The following is a 15,745-nucleotide window of genomic DNA, read 5'->3' as shown; positions in this document are numbered from 1 at the left end:
CACCCTCCCATGAGCCTTCCATTTGCACACTGTCTTTTCCTTTTGTAAAAGAGAGAAATTCCTTCCACATCACGTGAAGTTCTTCAGTTTTCCTATTATTGTTTTAAATGTGAATTTAATGGGACTACTGATGCACTTAAAATTAAGCATGTACCTAGGTGCTTCCAGGAGCAGGGCTTGAGATTGTTCTCTTGTTCAGCACTGGTAACCTTGAACATGCCCTCACACCAGTCTGTAAATTGCCTAGGAACACTTCTGCCATGTCATCGTCACATCAGCAGAGTGTTTGGCACATGCCATAGGATGGCTAGCGATCACTTTGGTTTAAGAACAATACAGCTGGCAAAGGTCCTGACCCAAAGCCAGGGAAGATGATAGGAGTCTTTTGGCTTTGGATCAAGCTCTAAATCTCTTTACAGGAATACACTGATATGAATAAAGTGGAGGCGGCCAACTGGGTAAAAACAAGCAGTAACCACACCTGTCTCTTGCAGCTTAGGGTGCTGCCGTCTCACCTCGGCTTGTTGTGAGGATCTCGCCTCTGCTCTCAAGACAAACCAGTCCCTGAAAGAGCTGGACCTGAGCGGTAACAAACTGGGGGAAACAGGGATTAAATTGCTCTGTAAGGGACTGAAACATCAAAACTGCGGTGTTCAGAAACTGGGGTAAGTAACCATGGATTTTCTTTATAACTATGTTATATTCTTGGCATTATAACTGAAACCTACATCCAGGAGGAACTCTTCACTTCAGTTCATAGTCTCAGTGATAGCCCTCTACTCAGCTCTGAGACTCAGTTCAGAAGATTTCAGCCCCAGGATTATGGAGCTACTACTAGTTACACTATGGTGAAGGTTGCACGCAGCCTTGCAGCAGAAGCCCAGTTTTCCATTCCCCAGTGAGTTTCATGGAAACCCCCTTGTGGGCTGAAAATGGCCATGCTGCACTCTCAGGCCAGAGGAGAAGTTCTCAGGAACGTTTAAACGCGAGTCTGTGATCTCTGTGCTGGAAGGAGGCAGTAAATTTACTCTTGCCAGTCAGTCCCAAACCCTTTGGTTTCCTTTTGAAAGTGGAAGATTCACTTTACCAAGCCCTGATGTAGGGAGATAAAGCCCTGTGGGACTTTGACTTGGTCACAATCAATTACAATGATTAATAATTGCTGGCAAGTTATGGGCCAGATTGTGGCTGCTGGCAAGGGGTACAAAGTGGAAGTGGGGAAAAGGGCACCAATGAAGGATCCTTCCATTGATATGCCCTTGCCAAGGGGGCACACAGCCCCAGTCCTGACATTCCCAGAACACAATGGGAGAGAAGGAAAAGAGCCATGGAGTCCTCTAATGGGCATGGTGTGATGGGGCTGGGGCCGTAGCCCTATTCATCTTCTGCACCAATTATACGACCAAGGCTAATTCAAGAGGCTGCTTGCGTGGCACCTTTCAGAGAATGTAGCATTGGCCAGCCCAGCACTCCCAGAGCTATTCTGGTTTCCTTAACGTTGGAATAGCCAGGATGCCCCTCAGACCTGTTGGATTTCAACTCACACCTTTACTGCAGGTGTCGAGCTGCCTAGCTTGGCTTCCTAGGAGCCCAGCTGTGACAGGGACACAAGTGGCTGTGTTCATGTGGAGCCATTGTGTGTTCCATATACATTTGTCTCCTGCAGGCTGAGGGGTCGCAGTCTCACCACTACTTCCTTGGGCGATCTCGCCTCTGTGCTCACTAAAAACCAGAGCCTGACAGAGCTGGACCTGAGCTATAGTAAATGGGGAGATTTAGGAGTGAAGCTGCTGTACAAAGCACTGAAGCATCCAAACTGTAAACTACAGAAAATAAAGTGAGTAACCACTGGAGTAGATGAGCATTTTCTTCATACTGTATTTCTATATCTCTTTTCACCAACGATCTGTGTGTGCTAGGCATGGGCAAACAGCCTCATATTCAGATGTCGGACTCCTGCTATTCCGGCGGTATTTGGAGATCTAGATCCTTTAAACCCTCTCTAACATCACCCATCCTCTCAGCCATAGGCACTGACTTTTATTTTTCTCCAGGGATGCTCCATCCCCTCTCTGCTCTGAGGCCCTGCCCCCACTCCACCCCTTCCACAAGGCCCCACCCTCAATCTGCCTTTTCCCGCCCCCTCCCTGAGGCCTCGCCCTCACTTTGCCTCTTCCCACCCCTGTCCAACCTCTCCCCAAGGCCCCCGCTGCTCACTGCTCTCTGCCCTCCCCCAAATGCCTTCGCCAGCCTCCAAACAGCTGATCGGCACCACAACCTATCAGCTGTGGCTGATGGGTGCTCAGCGCCTACTATTTTTTTTTCATGGGTGCTCCAGTGCTGGAGCACCCATGGAGTCAGAGCCTATGCTGCCAGCTATGGGGTACACCACCCACTGAAATGAAGGGGAGCTACACTTGGTTAAATGGGAGCAGAACTGAGTCCAGAAGGCCTGCCCCAATGCCCACTGAAACCAACGGAAAGAGTCGCTTTCACTTTAACGGACTCTGGATCTGACCTAGGGAATGTAATTTTCACCAGCTTACACATCGCCTCTGAAACCGGCCCCGAGTGCAGTGAATTGTGCAGAAACAGGTTGTTACTTTTCTCTCTGTCCATCTCTCTCTCCCGCAGGCTGGAGTGTTGCCTTCTCACAGCTGCTTGTTGTGATGACCTTGCCTCTGTTCTCGGTACCAACCAGACCCTGATGGAGCTGGACCTGAGAAATAATGAGCTGAGGGATTCTGGAGTGAAACATCTGTGTGCCGGACTGAAACGAGAGAACTGTAAAATACAGAAACTCGTGTGAGTGCTCCCCGGCTTCCTTAAAAGCCTCTGATTAGTGTTTGCTCATTTCAGAGGCATGTGTGTAAGTTTCCCCACGTGGGCAGTGCAGGTGCAGGGCCAATGAGACGGGGGCATGAGCAACATGAAGTAGCAGAAGAGAGAATATTTTGTGCGGAAGGATTTAGCTACAGCATCTCAAATAAAGAGGCAAAGCCTGCAGAAGTAAGGGCTGGATCCTTCAGCACACATTCCCATGTGAAAGCGTTGCAGGGTCGAGCCCACTGATACCAAAGGGCTTTCCTTTATGCAGACCTCTGTGTCTGTAGGCTGGACAGGGCTGCCACAATCGGAAATGCCTCTCTGGTTGGACTCCTCCAGGACTCTACCCATAGAGATGCTGCTCAGAACAGAGGACTGCAGCAGCTGCTTAGGAGGCCAGCAGAGGGTGCCAGGAAATGGGAATCCTCAGGATAAGCAGGGAGACTCCCGAGGTCTGATCACTGTCCTCTCTGTCCGTCTGTCCCCTGCAGGCTGTCAAACTGTTATTTCACAGGAGTTTGTTGTGGGGCTCTCTCTGCCGTTCTCAGTAAAAGCCAGTCCCTGAGAGAGCTGGACATGTGCTATAATAAACTGGGAGATGCAGGAATGAAGCTGCTTTGTGATGGGCTGAGACAGCCAGACTGCAAACTACAGAAACTAAGGTAAGTCACCAGTGGCTTCCTTTGTGATTGGCTGGTCTTGGCTCTGCTCTTTCTGGCTAATCTGGGCACGTTTTCCTCCATCAACACAGTGTGGCTGCTTAAATTAAACATCTCCAGCAATTGCAGCTATTCCTTGATCTCTGGCAACAGTGGGATCTTTCTACGTTTGGCAATGTGAATCGCCAGATAGTCCCATCCATTCCCCATCCATGCCAGGATCAGCTCGTCACAGCTTTTCCCACAGAAGGCCGGTAGACAGTCTCTGTTGTCTTTTTTTGTGCATTTTGTGGTCATCAAATGTGCCAAACTGGCCGCTCTCTGTTTGACCACAGAACAGGTACAGCTCCGCGACCTCACTTCCAGCTTCTCCCTGTTGACAGTACCAGCCCTTGATCAGAATTTTAGGCAGGGTCCAGTCAGTTAAATGAACATTTGGGTATGGTGCAGAGAATAGGGATGAGTCCACACCTGATTTTATTGTCTCGCCTTCTGAGCAGGGAAGTGCCTCAGGTGCCCCTGTAGCAGAACCGTCTGGGATGAGAGTGATGTTCAGCTGAGGGTGACCAGATAGCAAGTGTAAAAAATCAGGATGGGGGTGGAGGGTAATAGGTGCCTATATAAGATAAAAACCCCAAATACTGGGACGGTCCCTATAAAATCGGGACATCTGGTCAACATAGTTCAGCCTCTAAACCCATACAGATCCATTCAAAAACTTGGTACCTGTGAGGAGCCTGCCAGCTAAATCATTAAGTATTACCCGCTTGGATGGCAGGTTGTATGGACAACTCTCCAGCAAGAAAAAGAAGTGACAGTCCCAAAGCCACCAGGTGGCACTGTGTCACTGTAATGAAACCTCAGCTGAAGTGTAAAACTGGATGCCACTATGTGCCTATTAGAGTCACACTGGCATTGTGAGATCATAATCCCTGCTCTTGTTCCTTGCATCTCCATCTCTCCAGCGGCTGCTGGGTGTTTTCTGCTGACTCTGTCTCTGTCCTGTGCTTTTGCTTTCATCTCTTTCTTACGCAGTAATTAAGGTGTGACCCTTTCAGTGTGAGCCTGTTGGGCCAGGCCTGCTTGCCAAGATATAGATTGGTGCACAACGGTCAAGAACTTCAAATGAACTACATTGCACTAGCAATGTTCATAAAAAATTGCCAACCTTAAATTGGGGTGCATCCCGCCGAACCCCAGCAGGGTAGAAAGACGAGTGTCAGGTTTTCATACCTACTCTCAGATGGCACCAGCTTTTCCTAATATGGTCAGAATCACAGGGGCAAATGAATCCCTGATTTAACTCCAGTTTACTTCAGTGGAATAAGGCCAGGGATGAATTTGGCCAACACTTTTCCTCTTCAGATAACACAGAAATAAACAAGTAGAACAGTCAGCAAGTGCTCATAAAGCAAAATCCACACGGCGGGAAGTATGTGCACAACACACTGTAAAATCACTCCCTTGCATGGTGACAGATTTCAGAGTGGTATCCATGTTAGTCTGTATCAGCAAAAACAAGGAGGAGTCCCCTCATTGTTTTTGTAAAATCACTGATGTTTCTCACTGCATAAAATAATCTCCAGAGGAGCACAACTTTTTAACTATGCAGGTAATTAACCACTGGAACAGACTGCTAAGGGTTCTCCATTCTGGATTCAGACTGCTGGATTCTCCAACTCTTGAAGCCTTTAAATCAAGATAACATGTCATCCTAAATGATATGTTCTGGCTCATCCACATGTTATCGGCCTAAATTAGATGCGAGTGAAATGCTATGGCTGGCCTTATTCAGGAGGTCAGACTAGAAAGGAAATTTTCAAAGGCACAAATGGTAATTACGGGCCCAAGCCTCATTGAAAACCAGTGGGAGTTCGGCACCTAGCGACCATTTGTACCTTTGCAAGTCTGCCTCTGGATGATCATAATGGCTCTTTCTAGCCTTAAAATCTATCAGGGATGAATTTGGCTTCAGTGGCAGGGGGAGGGGGAGGACACCATGTATGGTATGCCTGTGTTGGCATGTCCCTGTCTCTTGCAGGCTGACCGGGTGTGGTCTGACACCTGCTTGTTGCGATGATCTCTCTGTTGTCATAACTACAAACCAGTCACTGACAGAGCTGAATATCAATCACGATGCGCTGGGAGATTCGGGAATGAAACGGCTGCGTGATGGACTGAACAGCGCAAGCTGTAAGCTGCAGACGCTGCTGTAAGTGACCGCTGGCTGCCCTGACATAGTCAGAAAGAAAGAAGTCATGCCAAATGACTAAGAGTTGTTTCTGGTTTTTGGTTTCACCCTCTTTCCCAACTCTCCCTGCCCCCAATACACCCTCTATGCTGGGGTCCCCAGGGGACATGGTCTAGGATCCAGCTGCATTGGCTCTATTATAGACTCCCACATGCTTGGGAAATCTCCAGCAAGGAAGATGGGCCCAGCCATAGGCACTGACTCCGTGGGTGTTCCAGGGCTGGAGCACCCATAGAGAAAAATTAGTGGGTGCTCTGCACCCACCGGCAGCCAAGCTCCCTCCCTGCCACACCCCACCTCCTCCTCCACCACCTCCTCCCCTGAGCAGGCCGCGTCGCCGCTGCTCCGTCTACCTCCCAGTGCTTGCTGCTGCCAAACAGCTGTAGCAAGTTCCGGGAGGGAGCGGGGAGGAGCAGGAACGTGGCATGGTCGGGGAGGAGGTGGGGAAGAGGCAGGGCTGGGGCGGGGATTTAGGGAAGGAGTCAGAATACGGGCAAGGAGGGGGCGGAGTTGGGGCAGGGACTTTGGGGAAGGGGTTGGAATGGGGGTTGGAGGGGGTGGGGAAGGGATGGAGTCAGGGCAGGGCCGGGGGCGGAGGGGGGTCGAGCACCCTCTGGCACCAGTAGAAGTCAGCACCTATGGGTCCAGCTTCAGTTTCTGTCCCCTTTGCACCATTAGAGTAGCAGAGAGGGAATGAATCAGGCCAGGGAATCTGGCCCTTTTTCTCCAGATCAGTCCTGGTGCTAACTCCCGCTAGAGTAGGACCTTCCACTTTATGTGCTTTGAATTATCCCACGTCCCCAATGTGGGTTTCTGAGAATGGGCCAGGCCAGTAGTCTTGTGATCATGCTCCCTGTTTCCATTCAAGGGGTTCAGTTTTTTTAGGGTATGGTTACACTTGCAGCCATACAGCGCTGCTGTGGGAGCGCTCCCACAGCAGTGCTTTGAAGTGCAAGTGTGGTCGCGACGCCAGCACTGGGAGAGAGCTCTCCCAGCGCTGCAGGTACTCCACCTCCTCGTGGGGATTAGCTTACAGCGCTGGGAGCTGCGCTCCCAGCGCTGGGGCAGTGTTTACACTGGCACTTTACAGCGCTGTAACTTGCTGCACTCAGGGGTGTGTTTTTTCACACCCCTGAGCGAGAAAGTTGCAGCGCTGTAAAGCACCAGTGTAGCCAAGGCCTCAGTCCCAGTCTGCCACTGTCCCAGCAGGCAGGGTCTGAGGATGCCGAGGAGACAGTGCACTCATGATCAGAGTGTACTTGGTATCAGTTAATAAGAAATCCTGCAGCCAACTAAGGAATTACACTGATGGGCTCTAAAGAGTATCCCAGTTTGTCTTTTCTGCTTGACAGACACTGGCTGGAAGGGTGGAGTGGTTAAAGGAGAAGATAGATGAAGAGAGATACATGGTTCCATCACACGCATGGCAGACCTTGCTCCTGGGGGAGCGCAGAGATTTAAATCACTTTCTGCCCAAAAGTGCACTTCCGGTAGCACCACAGACCACATGTATGTGACCACAGTGGTGTGCCTGGCCGTGGGAGCAGGGGCTGAGATCTCGGGTACTGGTGACATATTCACAACATACTTGTGCTTCTTCTTCACTAGCTTGAATGGAGAAGCTATTAAGAGAGATGGAGATGGCAAGGGTGATGAAGAGGGCTATAATGGTGATGAAGACTACAATGGTGATGAAGAGTATAGTGGCGATGAAGACTACAATCCTGAAGATCATCTCTGACCACATCATCAGAATATCGTTTTAGGGGATTTTCACCCTTTCCCACTTGCTTTAAAATCACTCATCATCTCATTCTAGAAATGGCAAATGATAAAACTAACCACGTACACCTTTTCTTTTAGGGGAAAACATTATACATGAATAAACTGATTAAAATCCCACAAAGTAGGTTCCAGGCCTAGCATAACATCACTGGAGATCAGCTTTGCCAAAGAAAGGCCTTTTTCTGTTTAAAAAAATGCCTATTTTTCAACAACAACAAATTATTTCAAGAAATTTCAGCCAGCTTTATTCACAGGATATTGGCTGCCGTTCAGACTTTCACAAATCCTGGTCAGTCCCACAAATCCTTTGAGAACCAGGATCAGAGAGGAATGTGATTTGCAGCAGTGGAATGAAATCAGTGTGCCTAAATACCAGGGTGACGGGCACTTTAGAAATAGATACGTGGTCGGTTAAAAAATGCTATTTGATCTGTGAAACATTTAAGACTGAACATAAAATAACAAAATTAATGTTCATTGACTGACAAAAACAGCTGTGTTCTAATTCCATAAAGCACAATAGGATACGCTGAAAAGCTATAAAGGATAGAGTTCAGTACAACTGCGGTACTGATCTTACAACAGAGCTATCTGGTGGAGAAAGTGAAAAACAGCAGTGTCAAATCATATGGAGGAATTAGAGTTTCTTGTATGATGACAAGTAACCTTGGCATCATTTTAGATAGTTCAATGAAGTCCTCTGCTCAATGTGCAGCTGCAGTCAGACACTGCACACAAAATATTAGGATGCATAAGAAATGGTATAGAGAGTAATGCAGATAATATCTTAATGTCATTATATAAATCAACAGTGTGGCCTGCTCTGGAATTCTGTGCGTAGAGTCCTCAGAAAGAATTTTGCAGAACTAGAGGGGGGTTCAGAGAAAGGTGATAAGACAGACCAAGGGCCAGGAAAAACTCTCCTACAAATAGAGATTGAAAAAACTGAAATTGCTTATGTTAGAAAGGAAACAAATCAGAAGGAACATAATAAAAGTATGTTCAATCATGAATGATACAGAGATGGTGTCTCAAGCGCTTATGTTCTCCTTGTCTCTTACCACAGGACTAAGGGGCCATTTGATGAAATTAAAGGGTGATATCATGGTTCAGCTGAATTCAATTGCAAAACTCCCACTGACTTCAGTGGAGTCAGGAATTCACCCAAAGATGGGAAATTCAACAATGATAAAAGGAAATACTTTTTCACACACTTTGCAATTAGACTGTGGAACTTGGCCCCACATGGTGCTGCTGAGGCCAAGAATGTAGCAAGATTCAAAAAAAGATTGGACAAGTGTGTGGCTATGAAGAATACCCGGAGCTGAAACAGCTAATGCTAACTCTTTTGGGCAGCGATATTAAACCTCATGTTTAAGCGATCTCTAACGATGAGAGAGTAGGACGAGATTTAAATGAGGGTCAGCCAGTAGATTGTCCCACATCAGCCTAATGCAGGGTTCTTACACCTTCTTCTGCAGAACCTGGTGCTGGCCACTGTCAGAGACAGGATCCTGGATTAGATGGACGTTGGGTCTGATCCAGTCTGGCAATTCCTATGTTGCTATGACAAATAATTTAAATTTAATACCCTTGAATGTTAGAGAAGTTAATGGGATCAAAGAAACAAAACATCCCTAACCAGTAACAATGCTCTCTTATCTTGTTAACTGAAAGTGATTTCTCTTCTTGGACCTTGAGAAATAGAAATGAATTTGGTTGGCACAAACCAATACTCTCCCCATATAGTATTAGGAAACACTATTTCACTAGGAGGGTGGTGAAGCACTGGAACGGGTTACCTAGGGAGGTGCTGGAATCTCCTTCCTTAGAGGTTTTTAAGGTCAGGCTTGACAAAGCCCTGGCTGGGATGATTTAGTTGGGGTTGGTCCTGCTTTGAGCAGGGGGTTGGACTAGATGACCTCCTGGGGTCCCTTCCAGCCCTAATCTTCTATGAGTTGTGACAGACCAGACCAGTGGGCTACAGGAGTCTGGTAGAGGGCAAATATACTGGTCCCTGGATGAGTAGTTTTCTGTTCCCTGAGTGACCAGAGCAGGGGCTGCATTAGAGTAATCAGGAATCTGCTAGAACCAGTTAAGGCAGACAGGCCGATTAGAACACCTGCAGCCAATCAAGGCAGGCTAATCAGGGCATCTGGGTTTAAAAAGGAGCTCACTCCAGTCAGGCAGGTGGGGGGAGCCAGAGGAGAGGAAGTGTGTGTGAGAGAAGCTGGGAGCAAGAGGCACAAGGAGCTGAGAGTGAGAGGGTGAGCTGCTGGAGGACTAAGGAGTACAAGCGTTATCAGACACCAGAAGGAAGGTCCTGTGGTGAGGATAAAGAAGGTGTTTGGAGGAGGCCATGGGGAAGTAGCCCAGGGAGTTGTAGCTGTCATGCAGCTGTTACAGGAGGTACTATAGACAGCTGCAATCCACAGGTCCCTGGGCTGGAACCTGGAGTAGAGGGTGGGCCCGGGTTCCCCCCAGACCTCCCAACTCCTGATCAGACACAGGAGGAGTTGACCCAGACTGTGGGGAAGATCACTGAGGCGAGCAAAATCTGTCAATAAGCGCAGGACCCACCAAGGTAGAGGAGGAACTTTGTCACAGAGTCTATGAGCCCTGGGTGGGAAGGAAGAGAATTAAGGACCTAATTTTGTCATCCTTACTCACGCTGAGTAGAACCTTACTCCTGGAGTAGTTCCATTGACTTACTGGAAAAATTAATATCTATCATGAGAAAGGTGGTAGAAAAGGCTTTCAAGAACAGCCCCTTTCAATGCACTCTACTAGAGCTGGTCGGAAATTTTTCAACAAAAAAGGTTTTTCATCAGAAAATGCTCATTCGTCAAAAAAGACACTTTTCGCAGGAACGTATCATTTTTAACTAAACTTTCGTCAAGACCAGCGTGGAATTTCTGGTCAAAACCAGAGAGAAAGAAAACTCAACCCCACCCCTAATGATCAGGACACAGATCTGAGAGACTGAATCTACCTGAATTATTGAGAGTAGGACTTGAACTTTGGTGGCCTATATCCCAGCTGATTGTCCCAACCACTGAGCTACTGACTACTCTGGGGTGGGCTGTCTGTCTCTTCTTGTTTGTGAACATTTTCAGAGGTCTCAGTTTCATTTTTGAAATCTCAAAAATGTTCACAGGATGGGAAAACCATTTCCTGCCCTGCTCTCTGGCCTGATTGAGCCAGCACACAAATCCCCGAAAAATACATTTAGAACCCCAGAAATCATGCTATTTTAATCAGCATGCTAAATCGCTCATCCAACACTGGTTCAGGCTGGCATCTTTAACATTGTCTCAGCAAAGGGCTTTAAAATTGCCTTTGTGTGGTGACTATCAGACATAGCAACTTGTTGACAAATACCACCAATTCCTAAGCCAAGATTGGTTAGAATTTCTTAACTCGCTGGGCATGAGCTACAGCTTCCCTCTAGGACTCGGCTCCTCCGTGCTCCCTTCAGAGTGTCTTCTTGCTCTTGCATCCCACGTGTACCAGTAAAGAGTGTCTGTGTTCCTGTGAGCACAAGGACTGCAGCTGTGTCAAGCTTTTGTGCAGGAGTGCAATGGGGAAGGCTTCACACACACACAATTTGCGCATTCACTTATCTATTATAGTGAAAGATTCCTGGTGAAGGTAAGTTTACACACTTCCTAGCACTCCAAATCACTCTTGAAATGATCCACTTTCTGCTGATGTTCCTGAAGATCTTTGGGCTGTAATGCCTGAACGTCAAACTGATTCTTAAAGGTTGTTACAATCTTGATCAGGTACCTGTAAACAGGTCACATTTACTTATACCTGGTGCAATTGCCTAGATAGCTTTATACCTGTCTGATATGTTGATTCAGTGTCCTGCTGAGAATGACAGCTATGTCCACCCTGCAAGCTCCAATAATGTAATTTTTCTGTAATGAACTGTATTTTTAAATTTCTATTTGACATTTGGTCGCTTTCTTTAATTCTTTAATAAAATGCCAATTGGTTTACTAGACTCCAGGGCTTCAGTGACACCCCTTCCTTCAGCGAGAGCAGAAAGGGATCCAAATGAACCCTTTGTTTCTATCCTTATTACTCACCCTGGTCATTGCTTTTCCCCTTCATTTATTTCACCTGCTTTCAGTTCCATTTCTTCTGTCATACTGTCCCTGTGCCTGGATCGCCCACTCCTGCAGTCATACCACATCTCCTCAGGAATGCCCTTATTTCCTCCCCTCACCTGTCATCCTGGGCTTTGCTTTGTGTTTGTCTAATCTGACTTAGGCCCAGAGCCTGCTAACACTTATGCATGTGAGTAAAGTTACTCACATGAGTACAGTAGCTCTCATGCATAAGAGTTTGCAGAATCAAGCATAGACTTTAAGCTCCCACAGCAAGGGACCATGGTTCTTTCTATGTTTGAAGTGCAAGGTAAGTTTATGGTGCTATACAAATGTCTTCCCCACATCTCATGTATTTCCAGCCTTTACAGATACAGATGGGGAAAAGAGAAAACTCTCAGGTTAACCACCCTGTCCCAAGCTATCCAGTATCACCTTTCCAGCTGCCTTGCTAGCCTGTCTTAGACACGGACTTCAAGGAAATTACACCAAGGCTGAATTTGGCTCACGTTCTTTTCCAAGAATTTGAGTACAATAAAAACAAACAGTAAATAGCACAGTGATGTCACTGGTGCTAATACAAAACAGATCATGAGACTTAGTTGCTTACAGTATTTCCTGTAATAACAGCTTAATACCTGAGAATTACAAGAAGCTGTTGACACACCTGAGGTCACTTGGTGCAATACACAAGGTGATAACACCAGTTCAAAGCAAAGACCTGCTGTGAGAGGATGGGGCAGCTCAGATATAGAAATATAAATGCTTTTCTGCCCCCCCGGCCCAACCCTGCACTCCAGTTCTCCTAAACTGACCTGGACCAGCTTCCCTCACTCCTTCAACCCATCCTCAACCCCATGAATCCTCATCCCAGATCCCCTTAGTAGTCCTAGACCAGCTCCCCTTCAGCCCCTGAGCCCCTGTGCCTCAGCTCCCCCGACCTGCCCTACACCAGCCCCCCTCAGCTCCAGCCCCCTGAACTCCTGTGCCCCAGCTCCCCTGCATTGCCCTAGCCAACTTCCCTCACCCCATCTCCTTCCTCAGCTCCATGAACCCTCACCCCAGCTCCCCTGAATTGCCCTGGACCAGCTCCCCTTCAGCCCCCTGAACTCCTGCCCCAACTCCCCTGAACTTCCCCAGACCAGTTCCCGTCAGCTTCAGCCCCTCAAACCCCTGCCCCAGCTCCCCTCAACCCCGTGTCCCAGCTCCGCTCAACCACATGTCCCAGCTCCTCTGCACCCTGCTGCCTTGAGGCTTTGTTCCTGGTGGGCTCCTGCTTTAGAGCAGCCAGCCTGGCTCTCTGCCCTCACGGATTCTGTGCTCACACTGGGGAGGAGGCAGCCATCACGGGCGGGGGAGGGGGTGGCAGCCTACCAGGCGCTGCCGGCAGGAGGTCAGGAGACCTGGGATTTGCTCTCCAAACCCTTCTCGGGGCTGGAAACTCACCCAGGGAGGCTGTGAGGTGTGAGAGGGTAAACAGCACCTCTAGCACCTCTCCATGGCAATGGGGCTATATGGGGGGCACCGCCCCAGAAGAGGACTCTGTGTGTGGCAGCAGGAAAGGAGTACAGTGGGCCTACTCCCCCCACCCGAGCACACCTCTGTATCCCCGGGAAAGGGGGAAGGACCTCGCTGTTCCTGGAGAGAGATGGGGGGCCCATGCCATGGCCTGTTCCTCTTTAGGAGAGGAAATGGGCCTCTCTGCCACTGCTACTCCAAATGAGGAACGGGGCCACAGCTCAGGAGTGGACCCAGGAGGCCTGTGTTGTGGTGGGCCTGTGGCTCCGGATTGCTTTAATCTGGCTCTTTACTAAGTAAAATCATCAAAATATGCTGCCAGCCTGTATTCTCAGCCTGCTGGGCCTCAGATGGCTCACAAGGCCTGGGATATTTTGCAGCAGATCAGCCCCTTTCCACCCCCACCCACCACGCTTTGGAGCTTGACCTGCAGCTTCAGAGTTGTGTCTATACAGCTATTTCTAGAGCGTGAGTGGGAGCCCTGCTAGCCTGTCTGTTGATCTGGACTGGGAGACTTGCTCCAAAATGCTGTGTAAACACACCCTTAGGCTGGGCTACACCTCAAACTTTGGTTGACCTAGCTACGGCACTAAAGACTGAAAAAAGTTGCACCCTGAGCACTGCAGTTAGGTTGACCTAACTCCCCCCGCCCCCTTTCCCAGTGTAGCTGCAGCTAGCACAACTGAACGATTCTTCCATTGACCTGCCAACTACCCCGGGAGAGGTGGGTTCCCTACATCGATGGAAAAACCCATTTGGTCGGTGTCAGAAGCATTTATGCTATGGCAGCACAGTTGCAGTACTGTAACTGTGTCACTGTAGTGGCCACAGTGTAGACATGCTCTCCCCTCCTTTATATGGCAAACTGGGACAGCATTTTGAACCCATTCCCTGTCACTTGCCTTCATTCACCATTAAAAGTGATATATTTCCACCTTCTCCCCTTTCCACCCCTCACCTCCCATGGGATTGTAGGGGGAGAGCGGGGAGGGACAAACAACTAGTCCCTAGACAAAGATCATGCTTGGTAATAATCCCAATTCTCATGGAATCTCTTGTGCAATCTGCAGCTGAAAACTACTCGGCTAGGGACTTCCCTCCCTCTGCTTGTCCTGCACTGAGCTTGAGTCTGGGACAGCCCCTGCAGCAATCTGATCTCTAGACAGCCAGTCCTTATGGATAAGACCTCAGCACTTCACGCCCCTTGTTTGCATTAAGACCGGAGAGGAGTGTGTCAGGCGATCCCCCTATAGCAGTACCTGTCTCACTGTTTTTCTTTCAAAAAAAGTTATTTCCTTCCTCTCCTCTCCGCTCAGTGACTTCCTTCTACCCTCCCTCGCCCCTCCTACAGGAGATCCTGCAGCTGCAGCAGCAGCCTCAAGCTGCCAGAGTCCATCCGAGCCCTGAAGGAGAAGGCAAGATACAATATTTAACTTTTCAACTTCTCCCTGAAACCTTGTGGGTCATGTTTTCTGCCTGGCTGATTCCTGGGGGCCGCCAGGCACGAGCACAGAGAGGCATTTACAGGCGGGAAACTGCTAGGAGAGTTTGACAGGAGAGGAGAGCTGCCAGCCATGAGCAGAGGGAGGGATTTCCAGTACTGCCAGCCTGGCACTGGGAGAGAGAGATTAATAGCAGGGGAGATGCCGCCCGGCTGCATTCTCATTACTCAAGGTCCCAAACAGGCAGCAACTTATGAATCCTGGCCTGGCCTGCCAAGTTCTTGCACGCCTAGCCCTTACAGAGAAAAAAACTACCCAGGCTTGCCTTGATCTTACTCTGCTGTGAACTTCAAAGGGAGTTGGACCAGATCCCTAAGTTCAAAGTCTCCCATGGGATTGTGTCTCTCTCCCAAAACAAACAGGCGCAGTGACTATCTAGAAGAGAAGGGAGACATCCATTGCAGTAAGATGCAGGCAGGGAGGGAGTAGGAATCAGCCATTTGAATTTTCCTACGACATTCCGACAGAAGCATTTTCATTTGAAATAGAATGTTGTGCCTGATTCTCGACTGGCGCCTTGTAACCATTTACTTAGTTCAAAGTGGGTCTAAAATTCTTCTGTTCGTTGATTCATAGATTCCAAGGCCAGAAGGGATCATTGTGATCATCTAGTCTGACCTCCTGTATGACACAGGAATTCCCCCAAATTAATTCCTGTTTGAGCTAGAGCGTGACTTGGTAGTATTTTGCGCCCACTTTCCACAGGTAAGAATGACTGCCTGGAGTGCATTACAGAACCGGGCATGGGCATGATTTCCATCGCCAGGTGAGAGGATTGTCACGTGAGCTGCAGCTAGTAGTTTTCCTTGTCAGGTGGAGTTTTTGAATAGTTTTTAAGATGCAATGAGTGCAGGCTCCCTCCTGGTTCCTCCTCATCCTTGGGCCAGTCTTTACTTTCCAGGGAGAGAATGCAGATTGCCCCTGCAGCACTCTGCTTCCAGTTCTGGGCCCCACACAGGCCCACCAGTTCACCTGAGTCCTAACCTGCAACAGCAGCTGCTGTTCCAGTGGTAGATTCACCACAATTCTACCAATGCACCTTAACCCTGACTTGCAATATGGCTATTCCAGTCTAGAAGTCATAGAGGC

At 48.5% G+C, this 15,745-nt stretch overlaps 2 protein-coding genes across 6 annotated transcripts in view; both read left to right on the top strand.

Moving 5' to 3' along the window:
* Positions 1–8,440, top strand: part of LOC120403986 — a 60,503-nt gene extending 52,063 nt beyond the window's left edge. The window contains exons 18-23 of the mRNA XM_039536004.1: positions 495–665; positions 1,667–1,837; positions 2,635–2,805; positions 3,318–3,488; positions 5,527–5,697; positions 7,345–8,440. Of these exons, the coding sequence (XP_039391938.1) occupies positions 495–665; positions 1,667–1,837; positions 2,635–2,805; positions 3,318–3,488; positions 5,527–5,697; positions 7,345–7,477 (988 nt within the window). The 3' untranslated portion in view covers positions 7,478–8,440. The remainder of the gene's footprint in view (positions 1–494; positions 666–1,666; positions 1,838–2,634; positions 2,806–3,317; positions 3,489–5,526; positions 5,698–7,344) is intronic.
* Positions 8,441–14,313: 5,873 nt separating this feature from the next.
* PGGHG (protein-glucosylgalactosylhydroxylysine glucosidase) overlaps positions 14,314–15,745 on the top strand; it is a 31,519-nt gene continuing 30,087 nt past the window's right edge. For 3 of the 5 annotated variants that reach the window (XM_039535683.1, XM_039535682.1, XM_039535678.1), the window contains exon 1: positions 14,314–14,569. The gene's annotated coding sequence lies outside the window, so the exon portion shown is untranslated. Of the gene's footprint in view, positions 14,570–15,232; positions 15,362–15,385; positions 15,423–15,745 lie in introns of those variants that run through there. The other 2 variants (XM_039535679.1, XM_039535681.1) reach the window with 2 other exon arrangements.

The sequence above is a fragment of the Mauremys reevesii genome, linkage group 4 (assembly GCF_016161935.1).
Source record: "Mauremys reevesii isolate NIE-2019 linkage group 4, ASM1616193v1, whole genome shotgun sequence".
In the NCBI taxonomy this organism is placed as follows: domain Eukaryota; kingdom Metazoa; phylum Chordata; order Testudines; family Geoemydidae; genus Mauremys; species Mauremys reevesii.
This window is presented reverse-complemented; position numbering and strand designations above follow the sequence as displayed.